This window comes from Rhinatrema bivittatum, chromosome 12 (genome assembly GCF_901001135.1).
Source record: "Rhinatrema bivittatum chromosome 12, aRhiBiv1.1, whole genome shotgun sequence".
NCBI lineage: Eukaryota > Metazoa > Chordata > Amphibia > Gymnophiona > Rhinatrematidae > Rhinatrema > Rhinatrema bivittatum.
The window spans coordinates 44,759,954-44,778,864 of record NC_042626.1 but is presented as its reverse complement, the minus strand read 5'-3'; the positions used below and the strand labels follow the sequence as shown (position 1 = coordinate 44,778,864).

Sequence of the window (18,911 nt, the reverse complement as noted above, 5' to 3'; positions counted from 1 at the left end):
CCTCCCTAGCCTGAACATCCAGGCGATAAAACTTGGAGAAGGTGTGGATGGAGGACCATGTTGCCGCCCTGCAGATCTCGGCGGGTGACAGCATCTTGGTTTCCGCCCAGGACACTGCCTGGGCTCTTGTAGAATGGGCCTTGACTTGTAAAGGCAGTGGCTTGCCTGCTTCACGTAGGCCGCCTTGATGACTTCTTTAATCCAGCGGGCTATGGTTGCTCGCGAGGCCGCTTCCCCCTGCTTCTTCCTGCTGTGAAGGACGAATAGATGGTCCGTCTTTCGTATGGATTCCGACCTTTCCAGGTATCTGACTAGGTGTCTGCCGATGTTGAGATGGCGTAGACTTTGAGCCTCTTCCGAATTCTTATGCTCATCTGGCGATGGTAGCGAGATGGTTTGGTTGAGATGGGAGTGGGACACCACTTTGGGGAGGAACGACAGAACTGTGCGTAACTGGATGGTTCCTGAGGTGAGTCTGAAGAACGGCTCTCGGCAGGACAGTGCTTGTAGCTCGGATATACAACGGGCTGAACAGACTGCCAGCAGGAAGGCTGTCTTCAATGTTAATAGTCGGAGAAACAGGCCGCGGAGAGGTCTGAAGGAGGTTCCTGCTAAGAAATCTAGGACCAGGTTAAGGTTCCAAAGAGGCACCGGCCACTTTAGGGGTGGTCGGATGTGCTTGACTCCTTTCAGGAAGCAGGAGACATCCGGTTGAGAGGCTATGCTACTGCTCTCGCTCTTGGTTCCGTAGCTTGACAAGGCCACCACCTGTACCTTGGTGGAGTTGAGGGACAATCCCTTCTGTAGTCCGTTCTGTAGAAATTCCAAAATCGCAGGAATTTTGACTGAGTATGGTATGATGTCGTGGTCCTTGCACCAGGATTCAAATACTTTCCAAATCCTTATATATGTTAGGGATGTGGAGAACATGCGTGCTCGGAATAGGGTGTCAATTACTGCCCCCGAGTATCCTCTCCTCCTTAGGAGAGTCCTCTCAATGGCCAGACCGTAAGAGAATCGAGCTGGATCCTCGTGGAGAATCGGTCCCTGTTGGAGCAGGTCTCTGTGTGGAGGTAGCGGCAGGGAGTTGCCTGCCAGCAGTCTTCACATGTCTGCGTACCACGGTTTTCTTGGCAAGTCTGGGGCCACTAGAAGTACTGGCCCCCTGTGGTGTTCTATCTTGTGGATGATCGCGCCCAATAGAGGCCATGGCGGGAAGGCGTATAACAGAGTCTCCTGTGGCCAGGCCTGTGGCTGAAGAAACTGGGTACCTGGGCGTTGGACTGGTTTGCCAGGAGGTCCATGGTTTGTTTTCCCCAACGGTTTACTATCAATTGGAATGCTGTGGTTGACAGTTTCCATTTTCCTGGATTTAGACTTCCTCTGCTGAGTTAGTCCACTGCAACATTGTCTTTCCCAGCAATGTGGATGGCCGAGATCTCTTGAAGATTCACTTCTGCCCATGACATTAGGGGGGTCTATCTCCAGAGACACCTGTTGGCTTCTGGTTCCTGACAAAACAGCAAGGAAGGCTGCTTAATAAAGCCGTGAGAGCAGAAATACACAATAAGCAGCCAGATGCATGCTATCATTTTATATGTTCATTTTAAATGTTTGTTTATTAATCATTTGTATTAGTTTTTAATTTACTTTTATATTATTTAATGTCATTTATTGTATGTTTTTAGCCCCTGATGCAGCCCTACTGAAAGAGGGCGAAACTCGGCTGGAGTCGGGCTCATTTGCACATATTTGGCTTCTGGTTCCTCCCTGACGGTTGATGTAGGCCACTGTTGTGGCATTGTCCGACATTACTCTGACTGCTTTGCCTCGGAGTCTGTGACTGAACCTTAGTCAGGCTAGTCCGACTGCCCGGGCTTCTAGGTGATTGATATTCCATCCAAACTCTTCTTTGTTCCATTGCCCTTGGGCGGTTAGCTCCTGGCAGAGTGCTCCCCATCCTTGTAGCCTGGCATCCGTGGTGAGTAGGATCCAGGTTGGGGAGGATAGTCTCATTCCCTGGCTCAGATGGGCTTCTTGTAGCCACCATCGTAGATGGGACCGAACACTGTCTGGGAGCGGAAGCCGTACGGTGTAGTTCTGGAACAGTGGATTCCATCGTGATAGTAGAGAGCGTTGTAGGGGTCTCATGTGAGCCCGTGCCCATGGGACTACTTCCAGAGTAGATGCCATGAGGCCGAGAACTTGTAGGTAATCCTATGCTGTGGGGAGAAGTTCGCTCAACAGGGTTCGTAACTGGGTCATCAATTTTGATCTCCTTGTCAGTGTCAGAATGACCTTGTCTTGTTTGGTGTCGAACCGGACTCCCAAGTATTCTAGAGACTGGGAGGGCTGCAGGCAGCTCTTGTTTGTGTTGACCACCCACCCAGGCTCTCCAGTAGAGTTTTGACTCAGTTGGTAGCCTGGTGGCTTTCCTTCGGGGATTTCACTCTGATCAGCCAATCGTCTAGATAAGGGTGCATGTGGATTCCTTCCTTCCTCAGTGTTGCTGCCTCCACCACCACTATGATCTTGGTGAACGTCCGGGGTGCAGTGGCTAACCCGAAAGGTAGTGCCCGGAACTAGTAGTGACGGTCCGGGATCGAGAAGCGTAGAAAACACTGATGCTCTTGATGGATCGGAATGTGTAGGCAGGCTTCCAACAGATCCAGGGAGGTAAGGAACTCTCCCGGTTGTATCGCCCTTATTACCGAGCATAGGGTTTCCATCCGGAAGTGAGGAATCTTCAGGTGACGGTTGACCGCCTTGAGGTCCAGGATAGGTCTGAACGTTCCTTCCTTCTTGGGAACGATAAAATAGATGGAATAATGGCCAGTATTTATTTGTTGTGGAGGCACCGGTGTTATAGCCTCTAAGGCTAGTAATCTGGTCAGTGTAGCTTCCACTGCCATTCTCTTGGAAGGGTTGTGGCAAGGAGATTCCACAAACTTGCCCGGAGGGAGGTGGTGGAAATCCAGGTAATGTCCCTCTCAAATGATGGATAGGACCCACTTATCTGAGATTATCTCGACCCATCTTTGGTAGAATAGGGCCAGTCTGCCCCCTATGGCTTCTTCCTTTGGATGGGGGTCTGCTGATCTTCATTGTGGGGTGCGGCTGGGGCCTGGGCCCAAGCTGGCTCCCTTTTATTGTGCTTGTTCCGAAAGGACTGGCTCCGGCCTGTGGGGCAGGCTGCTTGATATGAGCTTCTATATGGGTTGAAGCGCTGTGATCCTCTGCCCCTGGAGGTAGGGGTAGAATCGCTGGTTTCTCTTATTCCTGTCCTCCGGGTAGCCGTGGCAGTGGGGACTCGCCCCACTTGTTGGCTAGTTTCTCTAATTCGCTTCCGAACAGGAGTGTTCCCTTGAAAGGCATCCTTGTGAGTCTCGTTTTGGAGGATGTGTCTGCTGACCAGTTTCGGAGCCAGATTTGTCTTCTGGCTGCCACGGCGGATGAGACTCCTCTAGCTGCTGTGCGTACCAGATCCAACGCGGCGTCCGCAAGGAATGATACAGCTGGTTCCAGGGCTTCTCCAGGAGTGTTGTTCCTGGTATGTGCTAAGCAGGTGCGTGTCACCACGACACAGCAGGCCGCGATCTGTAAAGACATAGCGGAGACGTCAAAGGACTGTTTGAAGATAGATTCCAGACGTCTATCTTGAGCATCCTTGAGTGCTGTTCCTCCCTCCACTGGGATAGTAGTGTGCTTCGAGACCGTGCAGAACATGGCATCCACTTTCGGACATGCCAGGAGATCTTTGGCAGCAGGGTCCAGAGGGTACATGGCTGCCAGAGCCCGGCCCCCTTTGAATGTGGTTTCTGGGGCATGCCATTCCAGGTCAATTAGTTGCTGGACGGCTTGTAATAGTGGGAAATGGTGGGAGGTCTGATGAAGTCCCTCCAAAAGTGGGTTCAGCTTAGGTTCCCCCAAGGCACTTGCCCGGGATGGCAAGCTCTTTTAGGCTGTGTGTGACCAGATCTGGAAGTTCGTCCTTGGAGAAGAAGCATCTCATGGTTCGATGGGGTTCTGTCCCTGGAGGGAGTTCCCCTTCCTCCAGGGGTTCTGACTCCTCATCTGAGAAGTCTGTGTCCCCGAAGGTGGGCTTCTGGGCGGTGGGATCACTTCCCGGGCATAGAGGGTCCTGGCATGTTGAGGTCCTCTGGTGGGGCCTATGACCGCATTGTAGGAGGCCCCGGTTGCATGTGGACGAAGGTATGCAGACCTTTGAAGAATTCTACACAGGAGATAGAAGATGGGTCTAGACTAGGGAGCACCGCATCCCTGGGGAGCCCCGTTTGAGGGGGGGGGTCCCGCTGTGTGATGCTAGGTCCGGCATACTGCTCGAGAGGCTGGGGAGGGCCATGAGTTGGGTCCCCTAGGGCCTCTTCGCACTGTATACACAGGGCCGTGGCCTCCTCATGCTGTGCAGTTCTAATGTGGCATGCTGGGCAAAGGCCCTGTGCTTTGAGCTTTTTTTCAGGTGGTGCCATGGTTTGTGCACGTACAATACAGTTGTGCACGCCGGTGTGCGTCTAAGATGCGCGTGCAGAGCGATGTGCACGCAGTTGTGCGCATGGGTCGAAATTATGCGCCCAGCATAGTGAGCGCGTGGCTATATGCTTCGCTTGGGCGCACAAGGGATTTGTGCGCACGGCTCGCCTCTGTGCGCACGGATAGAGACGGCGCTGTGCTAGCGTGTATAGAGTCCCTAACTGCTATGGAGACATATCCCTGCACTTCCTGCAGGGATATATGTACTAGGCTGATGTCAGATTGAAATCTGATCCGTCTCCATCAGGAGTACACTATACCCACTGGCTCTGAGTCCATCTGCTACATGCTAGGAAATATATGATTATATCCTTTGTACTCTCGTGCATGAACTTTTGCACATCTCTGAATTCTGCAGCCTTTGAACACAGGAAGGTTTAAGTGACTTGATACAAACTTACGGGCCGATACAGTACAGTGCGCTCCGACGCGCACTGTACTGGACGCGCGTTTTCCCTTAACCATTATTCAGTAAGGGGCCGAAAACACGCATCCAACCCGCCGAACCTAATAGGGCCCTCAACATGCAAATGCATGTTGAGGGCCCTATTAGGTATTGCCGTGCGATTCAGAAAACAAAATGTGCAGCCAAGCCGCACATTTTGCTTTCAGAAATTTCTTCGGGTACCGGGAACGTGCACAGAAAAGCAGTAAAAACTGCTTTTCTGTGCACCCTCCGACTTAATATCATGGCGATATTAAGTCGGAGGTCCCAAAGGGTAAAAAATTTGAAGTCGGCCCGCGGCTGTCGGGTCGAAAACCGGACGCTCAATTTTGCCAGCGTCCGGTTTCCGAGCCCGTGGCTGTCAGCGGGCTCGAGAACCGACGCCGGCAAAATTGAGCGTCGGCTGTCAAACCCACTGACAGCCACCGCTCCGGGCCAAAAGGAGGCGCTAGGGACGCGCTAGTGTCCCTAGCGCCTCCTTTTGCCTGTTTCTACTGCCGGGCCTCATTTAAATACAGAATCGCGCACACAGGCGAATGGCCTGTGCGTGCGCCGGGAGAGCGGGCATTTGCCCGCTCTCCCGCGGACTTTACTGAATTGGCCCGTTAGATTGTAAACTCTCTGGGGATAGGAAAATACCTACAGTACCTGAAGGTAATCTGCTTTGAAGTGCTGAAAAAAGTACAAAAAGTGGAATATATAAATTGAAATAAAATAATGTAGTAAGTGGTGGGTAGAATACATTAACCAGGCTCTAAGCACTCACCATACGACATTTATCACCTTAGAAAAAGAAAAAAAAAAAAAGGAGTCTCTCAGTGTATGAGTCTGTTGTACCTGCCAAACCTGAATATAACTCACCTTGAGCTACCAATGAAAAAGCCAAGTGAGAAATAAAATATCTCTGGTCGCACTGCTATTTTATATAAAAGAATTTAAGTTAAAAAAAAATAAAATCAGCAAGATCGCTGCCATTTTTTGTGCCTCCAGTCTCAGCCCCCATCTTTATAGAAGAGATGGAAGAAAGATTAAAGGTGTGTATACCAAAAAGCTATCTGTTGCATGAAATTCTAGAGAAGGAATAGGTTAGGACTTCAGAATTATTGAAAAATAAGAAATAACTGAGCTGCATCCTAATTTATAGAGGATACAGGATATTAAACAGAACCTACCTTGGCAAGGTTGGTTGATTTCCCAACACCATTAACCCCGCAAAAAGTGACAACATAAGGCCGGCGGCTCCGTTGTGCCTCCATGATATCACGGAGGATGTCAATGCGACGTTTTGGCTGCAGAATCTGCACTAGGGACTCCTGCAGAGCTTGCTTCACAGCAGAGGTCACAGCTGGCATGAAAGAGAGAAGAGACTGAATACTGGGACTGGACCTGAGGGATGGTCTTGGCCTGCTAAAGGCATTACAGGTCATAATAACTAACTGTCAAGTGATTAGTTATTAAAGGGCACCAGTTTAAAAGGCTCTTACTCTCATAAATCAGAGCATGGTGCTGTATCATCAAAAATATATAATAGATGCTTATGAACCCTGTAGGAAACAGCTTTTTATAAAAAAAAAAAAAAAAGAAAAAACCCAGCATGTTACTTTAAGCAGCAATACTAATCATGTTATTCTAATTAGGGGCTGAGTAATGGGGCAAATAGGGCTGAATCTGGCTTCAAAAGGGTATAATTCTGGCTTTAAACAAAACAGAATTCTAATGGCATATTAAACGATATTCACACTGAGGATACATTTACATGCATATATTGCACTAAGATCTACTACAGTATTTTATAACTTGTGTGTTTCACATGCACATAGATTTAAAATATTTATTTATTTAAAATATTTTCTATACAGTCGTTAAGTTATATACCATCACAACGGTTTACAGAAAGGCACATATAGAATTATGGGGATTGTATATATTAATACTATCTATAAAAGTGCCATTAAAGTCCGGTAATAAAGCTTCAAAGTAAAATATGCACATGTCCATGCCCCAATATATACACGTTAAGTTACATGCAAATAATTGCATTTAAAACACACACTTCTTATCCCATTTTATAATGGTGTGTATATTTTACATGCAAAAAAAAAAAAAACCACCAACAATTTGATTTATTTACATGGAAGTCAGTACATTTTAAAATAGGGGTAAGCAAACTAAAGCCCACAGGCCAAAAACAGCCCATTAACACCTTCCTTCCAATCTCTTAAAAACAGCATAATGTGCAGCCCACTGACATGCTAACCAGCCTGCCAGACATCAACAAATGCCAAAAATGTTGCCTTTGATGATGTACGTAAACGTGTGACAGATTGGGTCAGGCCTTTGATAATTATGTCTGGCACATAGTTGGGTGGGTAGGTCAGCATTGGCATGTGGTCTGGGCTGAAGACATGACTGGCCCCTTTTCCTTCAGCAAGCTAATTAAAGCAGTAGCTACCTCCTCAGGCTGCTTAGCTGCAGCTTCCTTATGCTACCGCAGAAGGTGTGGCCATGGTTTCAGCCTGTCCTACTGCTGAATTCTTCCCTACCACCTCTGAAGGTAAGGAAATCTGTCCATTTCTCACAATGGTGACAAAGCCCTCTAATTGGCTGATGATGTATCATTATGACATGAAGATGGGAGCAGCACTAGAAGTTATGCTTTTATAGGACAGGATGCGCTGCGACTGACAATAAATGTGAGTATAACTAACGTGAAACAGTGTGGACTCTTGGGCCAATGTGAGGAGGGAGTACTATGTGGTTGCTGCAGGCTGTTGGCAGAGCCAGAGTGGTCAGGGTCTGGGCAGGCAAAGACGTGGTCAGTGACCAGCCAAGGGCTGTGGCAGGCAAGGCGTAATCAAAATTCAGGCAAGGGTCATGGCAGGTCTCAGGCAAGGCGCTCTTCAGCAACAGAGAAGCAAAGCCAAGGAGACAAACGCCGGAGTGACAAGGATGAGGCAAGAAGACAGGTAATGGATGGGAAGACTGGCACACAACAAGGCAAGAGGACAGGACCAAGACAGGAACATGAAGCAACTAGCACTGCAGGCAGGAGCATAGCAGGAAATCTGTTGCTAAGGGGCTGATTGCTGAGCTTGCTTTTATACTAGAGCCGAGATGACATCATCAGTCAGAGCCCACAGGAAGTTCTGGCTGCCTGGCCTACAAAAGGGCTTCTGGAAGTCCAGGCGGTTCTAACCCAACCCTAGGATGCAGCATGCTGTGGAAGGCTATACTTGAAGTGACTGGAGATAAGGGGTGTTACAGTACCCCTCCTCCTAAGCATCCCCCAGGATCCTGGGTTTGGGCTTATGGGGAAAGAGGCGATAATCTTCTGGTCAGCTGAGGGGCTTTCACATTACAGGCTGGCTCCCCATGAGTTTTCTTCAGGTCCAAAGCCTTTCCATCAAATAAGATAATGCAGTTTACACCTGATGAGTTTAGTGTCCACTATGTCTCTTGCTTCATAAGGATCCATTGTGGTGGCAGCTGAGGATCAAGGCCTTGAGCAAGGATACTGGGAAGGCACTGTGAATACGCATGGAGGGTGGCAATTGCACGCAATAGGTACAGTGTCTAATTGTTGTAGTACGGAAGATGGACTGAGGAATCTTGGAGCAAATTTCAGGAATGGCATCTTCAAATGGAGGTTCTGGGTACTTAGCCATACTTTATCTCCAGGAACAAATCATGGAGCCGGGCAAAGTTTTAGGTCTGCTTTTCTTTTATAAGCCTTGGAGGCCTTGGTTAAACGGACTTGAGTTCTTTCCCAGATCTCTTGCGGAGTGGTTGAGGTTTGGACTCCTGGGAGGAAAGCTGTACTGGCATCAGAACTTGAGAATGCTATCTGTATACAAAGAAGAATGGGGAGAAACCAGCAGCCTTCCTGGAGTGGTGGTTATAGGCAAATTTGGCATAGAAAAAGGGAGGCCAGATGTGGCGCTCATTTACATATGCTCGGAGAAAAACTTTGACAAGATTTGGTTAAGCCTATCTGTCCATTGGACTAAGGGTGGTTAAGAAGAGGAAAATTCTAGGTTTACTTTCAGATTTTTACACAAGGACCTTCAGAATCAGTAAGTAAACTGGAATTCTCGGTCAGAGACAATATGATCTGGAAGACCATGTAAACAAAGGATGTGTTTAAAGAAGCCATGAGCCAAGGTAGTAGCAGATGGAAGGGATTTCATGGGGACAAAACGTGCCATTTTTGAGAAATGATCAACATTGAACCATATCACTGCATGGCAATTGGAGGGAGGAAGATCTGTGATAAAGTCCATAGATAAGCTGGACAGAGGGAGACAGCTGGACCATTAGATGATCAAGGGGGTAAAAGGGGCACTTCTGGCAGGGTATCAGCCTGCTACTCTAATACCCAGCTCTGCCAGTACTTAAGTAATTAAAACTGGAAGTTCCTCTCACTTGAACAACCTAACCAACTCCGGGATCATCCCCCCTCCTCCAAAGAGGAACCCTCCTGATCAACCTCCATGTCTTCTGCGGACGACAGCCCCCATATTGAAGCATCTGCAAAGTCCACCGATTTAGCATCCCAGTCCGGCTGGGATGGCACAGCTGGAGAAGGAGCAGAGGGAGTTCCTATGGACCCAATCTTGTTCCTGGGGTAGTTTGCCTCAATACGTATGCTTGATACATTAATAAAACTAATTCTGGGGAAAACAGCTCCTCTAGAGAAGAATCCACCTCAGCCCAAGCTGCCATTTCCCCCCCCCCCCCCCCCCCCACAAGAAGATCCAAATAAGAAAGGGCCTGTTCCACCAGGGAAAGAACCAGAGAGCCCTCAAATGCCTCCCCGATCTCTGGAAACATGTCTTGAAAGGCCTGTACAGAGGAACAGTCAAAAGGGCTGCAATGGCTCGTCCCCTGATATCAGAGCCACTGAGCTCATCTTAAAGCACCTCTTTCCAGCACTAGAGTGATTCACCAGAATGACTTTTGCTGCCCCTCCCCCAATACAGTTCCTGCAGAGCCCCGACTGAGAAATGCTGCCCTGATGGACCCCAATACAGTTTTTATGCTCCGAAACAGCCACCATCTGGAGCCAGCCATGTGGCAATGTCCTAAGGCCTCCTAAAATGAATTAAGCTACTCCTGCTTTACTGTGGTACTAAAAGCACCAGCCTGATTTACCTCCCCGCACCAAAGGGCTCCCAGGCCTCCGAAATCCTCCTCCCAATCACCCAGAAGTACCCGATGCACAGAACCAGCACCATTAGTTTCCTGATCCCCTCCAGTTCCAGGGTTCAGCCAGAAGAGAGAGTCACTGACCACCCCCTGCCAGCTGTTTACCTCACTCAGAGGGTGTAGGAACCAAAAAAAATCAACCCAAACACCATCCCTCTGTCTACCAATTTCTCATACTGTAGGTTTGGCACCTCTTCTGTCTGCTGGAGACAGAAACACTGGGAAACTGCAGGTGGCACAGCTCCTTATACGTTTTTCCAGTTCAAATTTCATTCTCTATCTCCATCTGCTGGCAGGGGAGAGAAACCCCATGTATCTAGACTGGTCCGTTAAGGATTATCAGGAAAATAGCAACTTACGCGCACAACTCTTGGATCCTAGACCACATTTTATTTAGTTAAACGTTTTTATATACCGCAAGTTGGGTAGGAACCTGACCGTCTAGGCGGTTTACAATAAAACATACATAATTAAAGTGACAAATACAAGCAAAATCATAAAATACATTACATTTACAGTGCTGACTAAGCAGCAGAGATATTTTCTATTTAAGATTTAACTAACTTTATAAGCAGTATAAAGAGATGGGTTTTTAATGAATTTCTTCGGGAATAGAGTTTCATAGACTTGGACATGCAACAGAGAATGCTCATTTGCGTGTTAGTGCTAAACTTGCTATTTTTTTTTTTATAGATAGTACTTCCAAAATGCATTTGTCCATTGAGCGAAGTTGTCTGGTTAGTTTATATATTCTTAATAGTGAACAGAGCCATACAGAGTTAGTGTTATATAATAAGTTGTGAATTATTGTTAAGATCTTGTATGTGATGCGATATAATATTTGTAACCAGTGGAGATGTTGTAAAATTGGTGTAACATGGGCTCTGAGATAAATTAAACAGTATCCGAGCTGTAGCGTTTTGGATAAGTTGAAGCGGATGAATGGTGGATGTAGGTAAACCTAAGTATAAAGAATTACAATAGTGTAAATTTGTCAATATTAATGCCTGGGTAACTGATCGAAAACCAGACGGAAACAGAGGTTTTAGTTTCTTTAACATTTGCAGTTTAAAGAAGGAAGGATTTCTTTACTAGAGCTGAGATGTTATTAGACTGACAGCCTGGAATCAATGTATGCGCCTAGGTTTTTAGCATAGGATTTTATTGGTATTGCTTGTCCTTCGAACATGAAGATCTTGGGGCCTTGGTGAATTGAGTCCAGTACTGTAGATAAAAAAAATCAATTCTGTCTTTGAGGTATTCAGTTTTAATCTATTGTGAGACAGCCAAGTTTTTATTGTTGATTAGTAAAGTTGAAGAAGTGAAAATGTTTTTTTCCAGGAATCTGAGAATGGAATAATGAATTGGATATCATCCGCGTAGATTTTAAAGCATAGATCAAGACCAGATAAGAGATGACATAAGGGTAAATAAGTAGATATTGAAAAGAAGTGCAGAGAGTGAGGAACCTTGTGGAACTCCAGACTTGGTGGTATACCATTCAGATTTTGAGTTTCCGATGGTAAGTCGTTGAGGCCGTTCTGATATGAAAGAAGTAAACCATTGTAAGGCTGTTCCATTAATACCAATTTGTATGAGATCAAGCAGTAGGATGCCGTGGTTTATAGTATCAAAGGCTGTTGAAATGTCAAGTAGCACCATGATGTAGTCTGTGTTTGAGTCAAAACCTCTGATTATTGTATCGAAGGATGAAATGAGTAGTGATTCTGTACTATGGCCTTTTCTGAATCCATGTTGATTGTTGTGTAGTATGCTGTTATCTTCTATATAATCAGATAGTTGACGAAGTGTGACTGATTATTGATTTTGGCTATTGAAGGGGGAGTAGCGATGGGTCGGTAATTTGATACACCTAAAAGGGTCTTGATTTTTGTTCTTGGGAATTGGCAAAATGGAAGTTTTTTTGAGCGGCGCTGGAAAAATACCTTGTGATAAAGATGCATTTGCTATATTGGCAATTGGTTGGGCAATGTGGTCTGATGTTTCCAAGTAAATAGCCGGGACAAGGGTTGAATGGGCTGTTAGGCTTTGATTTTGTTAATATATTAACTATAGTACATTTGTTAATGGAAGCAAATTCAGAAAAGAAGCAAGCTGCTTGAGGCAATGTGGATTTGGGAATAGGTAATGATGAAAATTCAGTTGATATATTATCTGTTTTCTTTTTGAAATGTTTTGCTATGTTGTTACAGAAGTCTGTTATTGTGAAGGATGAGTTTTCTTGTATTGTTGTCAAACGTCTTAAAATGGTAAATAAAACTCTTGGGTTTCCATTGGCACGTTGAATTTTAAGAGCGTAGAATTTTTTCTTGGTATTTATAATTTCTTTTTTATATCGCTGCAAGCAGGTAAAATAGGCTTGTTTGCTGGCAATGGATTTTCTCGCCATCTACATTCCAAATTACGTAATTTACGTTTAAGTGATTTGAGTGAATCAGAGTACCATGCCAAGGTAACTTTTGGAGATTTCTTGTAAGGTTTTAAAGGTGCCAATGTATCCAAGTTTTTTATTATACTTTTGTCCCAATAGGATAACATTTCTGTTACATCGGTATGTGGGTTCTGGTTTATCATGGGAGTTATAGCTTTGATAAAGGTGTCAGTATTAATTTTTTTGCGTCTTAATATTGTTTTTTCATTGTGTTTTGAATTAGTACTGTTATTTTCTACGATTTATTTTTACCTACAATTTTGATCATGAAGTGGTCAGAGCACGGGACAGGAGTAATTTCAGCAGACAGATCAAAAATTGATTGATTAAAACAGATTTGGTCTAGTGGATTTCCCAATTTATGAGTGGGCTCATTTATTAGGGTTGTCAAATTAAGGCCTGATAATGCATCTGTTAAGTATGCTACTGAAGACTGAGGCAATGAATTATTGAAATGCAAGTTAAAAATTTCTGGCAATTATGGTGTTTGTTAAGTCACAAGGTAGAGTTATGAGTATTTCAAGGAAAGTGGATAACTGGATTGAAAGTATACCAGGGGGACTATATATTAGACAAATATTTAAGATATTAGTGGAAATTAAGAGAAGTTCAATCGAGGTTTCATTATTTGGGATTGTTTTTTTTTTACTGGGGGATAATGATGATTTAATGATGTGTAAATACTTGCATAAAACTGAAAATATGCACATACTTTTGATGTTTCTAAAATAGCATGTCTGCAAGTACAAGTAACTTATGCACATATATTAATTTTACGCATGTAACTCCTTTGAAAATTCACCTCATTGCACTTATGGAGCTTGCAAAGGGGGCGAGACCAACATAAAAACTCCCCTGCCCCCTGTTGTCAGCTTTGTGAGAAGAGTCAGAATTTCATGACTCTCTGTGTTCTAGCTGCTATCCAACTGTATGTAAAACCAATTTTATAAAGATTAAGTGCTTCTCAAACTCTATCTAGTATACAGCACAGATTTCTCACAAATTCACATCAATAAAGGAAACTTGATTACTGAGTTTTCCAAATTGGATCTAGCAAGCTACTGCTCAAATCTCATGCCAGGACTACCATCCATTACTGTTCCCTAGGGGATTAAATATCATTCAATATGTCAATGGCCAATTTAGAATCCTTTTTGTGAACAGCATAAGGAAGAGGGATTTCTGTTGGCTCTGAACATGGATCACTTACTGCTGAAGGTTCCCATCACTTTCCCTTCCAGTCTGTTAGCCACAGAGTCGCACAGCTGAACAGCAATTTCAGCTGCAACATTCTTAGCTGTGAGAAAGGGAAAAATTAACAATAAGTTATAGAAAAGTGCAACCTCCTGATCAGGTACATAAAATGATGTAATGAGACTTCTCTATTGTGCACTGGTCGTCCATTCCAAATTTTTTTCATGGGTTCCTGACAGTCTATCAGATGTTGAAGTGGATCTTCGGGTAACAGCAGGATTTACTCAACTGTATTTCATTTGTGCTATTAGGACAGGAAGGAAACCCCCTTATTCGCGTCCATCTATAATAATAATGGAGGCTGACACTTTGTATCAAATTCCAAACCCCACAGCAATTTAATACTTTCTGGACTAGCCAGCCAACCAAACTACGTACATGGATGAGGTGGTGCTATAACATTACTACTGAACAAGGCAGAAAATCACAGAAGTATCACCAATACTTCTGACCAGAGTCTTGTCCTTCGACAACTAAGTGATTTCATTGAAGATTATAATATACTCGATCCTCATCAACACAGTTTTCAAAAAGGCTACAGCACTGAAACACTACTTCTTTCATCTTATGACACTATTCTCCGTGGCTTTGATCAAACACACAGATTATACTATATCACGGCATTACTTGACATATCTGCAGTAGATTACAATCCATAGGCACCTCTGATGCAGTACTATTATGGCTTACTTCCTATTTAGGAAATTAGGATTGAATCAGTAACTTCAGATTGGTTTAACATTAACTCTGGTGTTCCCCATGAGTCAGCTTTATCTGCCATGCTATTTAATCTGTACATAGCTCCCCTTAGGTCAAATCTTTGCCTGTCCAGATGTCAACTAATATTTATACATGTAACATTCAATTTTTCATACTGTATACTTTTTCTTGGTCTCATACTCAAATTTAATACCCCTGTGTTTAAATTCCATTAAAAGATGGCTAGATCATCAGACTGCAAACAAAAAGGTGGGGGATTATTATTATTTTTTATTTTTTTTACAGAACTTAAGATAGTACCTTAAAAAGTTGAGATTAACTCACCCTATGAAGTGGCAATTTTAAAATCTCATCAATTAAATATAGGACTGTTCTACTGTCCACCAGGTTTACTCCAAAAAGACTGCTCACCATTTATTGAACTATTCACTAAAATCATCTTCCATCTCGAGAAACTACAACTTCAGAGACATCTTGCAATGAACATGCCACTGCAATTATAGACAAAATCAACAAGTCTGGTAGAAATGATGACTGGGACAACTATCATTTCTAGCAAAAGGTTCTTGAGAAAGCAGTGTTATCACAGCTTGTAAATCATCTGGATGATCAAAATATTCTCTACCCAACTAATTTGGATTTAGGAAACACCACTCAACTGAGACATTACTACTCTCATTAACAGACTCCGTATTAAAAGGGCTTGAAACAAATGAATCCTATTACCTTGTGCTAATTGACTTAGCCACATTTGAGACACTGTAGACCATAACCTGCTATGCCATCAGATGAGGCACCGACAGCATGGTTCACTTCATTCCTATCCAACAGAACATTCCAAGTCAAACTGGGCAACCACACATCTGACACCTTCCAGTGTGATACAGGTGTCCCCCTCAAGGCTCAGCCCTTTCAGCAACACTATTCAACATCTACATGCTCCCACTGTGTAAATTACTAATGAATCTAGGAATTACTTTCTTCTTATATGTTGGTGACATACCATTCTCTAGATCTTTTGAATACCCAGCCTCGATACTCTCTACATATATGAAAGCAATGCAACAAGAACCAGTGCAACTTAAACTGACATTAAGCCCTAAAAAGACAAATCTGGCTGAGCAGAAACTCACCGGATAAACCACCTGCCCTAGACCTGGGTAATTTTCAAATTAATCCCTCAAATCACGTATAGGATTTAGGTATTAGGGATGTGCATTCGTTTCATCAGTTTCTTATACAAGCATGTAATATGAAACGTATGAAACATATGAAACGAATGCACATCTAATTGACATGTAATGGGAAATGTATGAAACAAATTAAATGAATGAAACAAATACACATCCCTATTAGGTATACAGTTAGATGAGAACCTCACAATGAAAATGCTTATCAGTAAATTAATCACGACAGATTACGCCAAGTTGTGTATTCTACATCGGTTGAAACCACTATTAACTCTTGCAGACTTCCGTACTGTACTGCAAGCTCTAATCTTCTCAAATCTTGACTACTGCAACTCCCTACTACTAGGTCTTCCAGCAAGCCACTTAAAACCACTACAACTATTGCAAAATGCTGCAGCAAGACTAGTAATAAGAACTAGGAAATATGATCACATTACACATTATACCAGCGCCGATATCACTGCATTGGCTACCAGTATAATCAACATCATTCATGACAATAACTCCGGATTATTAGTAGTGACACTACAACCTTTCAATCCTCAATGAACACTAAGATCTCAAAATAAAGGACTATTGTCTATTCCCACAATATGGTGCACACATCTGACGCAAATAAAAGATAGTGTTTTCCATAGCAGGTTAAAAGCTCTATATTCTCTGCCTGAGGCATTATGTATTTTACCAAACAGAAAGAAATTAAAAACTGAATTAAAAACATGGCTGTTCAGGAACGCATATAAATTTAACCTAGAGCTATTAGAATATACAGAACCACAAAACAAGAAAAACAAAAGATATTACTTGAACCTTGATGTATAAACAAAATGCAAGCTCCTCAAAACAACTCACTAAGATGTGAAAACCATAACTTCATATTTTCATTATCCAAACTCTATGCCTTTTGTACTAGATCAATGAGAATATGTACTAGAAAATTGGATTTGATAGATTTGATAAATGCCTACCTTTATATACCACCTCTGTAACCAATCCATATTTGTCTGTTGATTGTGCTACAATTATGAATGTCACTTTGTAAACTGTTGTGATCTATAAATGGGACGATATATAAAATGTCTAAATAATAAATAAATAAATCTCAAAAACTGAAATACTGTTACTATCAGCAGTTAAGTCTCCATCCAACATAATTCCAACAACATTTACCTTTCTAAATCAGCAAGTGAACATCAGAAAAGTTACAAGACACCTTGGTGAAACACTCAACACTAATCTGTCAATGAAAAAATCACATTTTGTCAGTGGTTAAATCTTCCTTTTATAAATTACATATGTTGAAACATATTAAACCTTTACTGGAACCTCAGGACTTCAGATCCATTTTACAAACTCTTGTATTAAGTCCCATAGATTACTGTAATTCTTTATACCTTGGCCTCCCCACCAGTGTAACTCACCCACTTCAGACTGTTCAGAATTCAGCCACCTGACTCTTTACTGGAACAAAACCATGTGACCACATTTCACCAGTACTTTCAGAACTACATTGGTTACCAGTGGCTTGGATAGTTCAATATAAAATTCTGACAATCATCTCCAACAAAGAAACAACAGCTTGGTTAAGATCTACCCTCTGAATATATAGACCCTCCAGGTAATTGCATTTGGCCACTAAAAATCTACTTGAAATGCCAACGATTAAATAGCCAACTAGACATAACCAGAAACAGAATAATATCTGTCGCAGGCCCTCACCAATAGAACTGTCTACCAGAGCAATTACGGCTAGCGCCCACTTTAAGTTTTTGTTTTTTTTTTTAAGAAAACATTTGTTCACTTCAACTTTCAAAGTTCAGTGAAATAGGCCTATTTAAATTTACTTGTTTTTATGATTATTTCTGTAAATTGTTTTGTATTTTATTGCCTGTTATTTCCTTGACTATGGATGTATATTGTACTCCACCATGAACTATCAAAGTAATGTGCGGAATATTAAAATTTTAATAAATAAAATGAAAACCTGTTATCCTTTTTACTGTCTTTTCTCTTTCAGCCATAAGAGAAGGGTTTTTTTGTTTATTTGTTTCATTTTTTTTAAAGACTTACGCATATCAAAACTCTTATCCAATGGGCATCAAATACATAATCACATTTCTCATGTCATTACTCACACGTCCTGTGGTCTTGGACCTTTTTACCACTATCCAAATCACCTTCCTCTTAGTGCAGCTCTCCCCAGACACTTGAGCTCACTCCTACTCTGCACCTCTTGGGAAGTTCAACACAGCACTCCACACTCAGGCCCCGGGCTTTTCTGTTTCACCAGAGGGAGGAGGAAATCTCTCCTCTCTCTGTGCTGGCTCCCCATTCCTCCACACATCAAAGCAGTCCCTGGGGCATTATACAATTTAATGAACTCACCATATTCCTGCCCTTCTTCTTGCTGTATAGTAGTTCCCCTGGATGGGGGGGGGGGGGGGGAGAGAAAAACCCATTTCGTAGCCACCATCTTGTACTACTCTCCAATCCAAACCTGATGGAGGAGGCAGACTCCTCTCTACTTCTTCTTGGCCTAAGTCCCTCCCCTTGGAGGGTCCTGGGCCTCCCAACCCGCAGTGCTGCTGTGGGGCTCCGATCACATAGCTGGAGGTCCCTAATCCCTACCCTATATGAGCAAGGGCAGGAGAGAAAAGAGCAAACCCCTGCCAAAACATTTCCCCTTTATACTGCCTGCTTTTCTTTCAACAACCAATCAGAGAAACACATTTTTAAAGGAACAAACGATTTTCTATTAACACAAGTTACTGAATGCTCACAAACCTAAAATGCTATCCTGTGATCTTTTAGTAGTATTACAGCAAATGAAACATTTAACATTTTTCCCTAAACTTGCCAACAATGATAGCTTTCCCCGGGTCTCCCCTACCCAGTCTTCTGTATTCCTCCAGGCTCACAAAAGGCCAGAAACAACTGGAGGTCTCCCTACAGAAGGAAGCCCCTTCTCAATATCATACGTTACTTTTCTCCTCCTCGTCTTTCTACCAGCTTGTACCCTCAGTTTCAATCACTCAGGTTCAGGAAAGGTGAGGGAAGGCTAAGCAGAGGCACTATAAGCTTTTGCTTGGCAGCA

At 43.4% G+C, this 18,911-nt stretch overlaps 1 protein-coding gene across 1 annotated transcript in view; it reads right to left on the bottom strand.

Moving 5' to 3' along the window:
- The window catches only part of SRPRA (SRP receptor subunit alpha), a 95,896-nt gene that overhangs the window by 10,644 nt on the left and 66,341 nt on the right, over positions 1-18,911 (bottom strand). Inside the window, exons 9-10 of the mRNA XM_029573218.1 lie at positions 13,864-13,950; positions 6,169-6,341 (exon numbers count right to left, since the gene is read on the bottom strand). Coding sequence (XP_029429078.1) covers positions 6,169-6,341; positions 13,864-13,950 — 260 coding nt within the window. The remainder of the gene's footprint in view (positions 1-6,168; positions 6,342-13,863; positions 13,951-18,911) is intronic.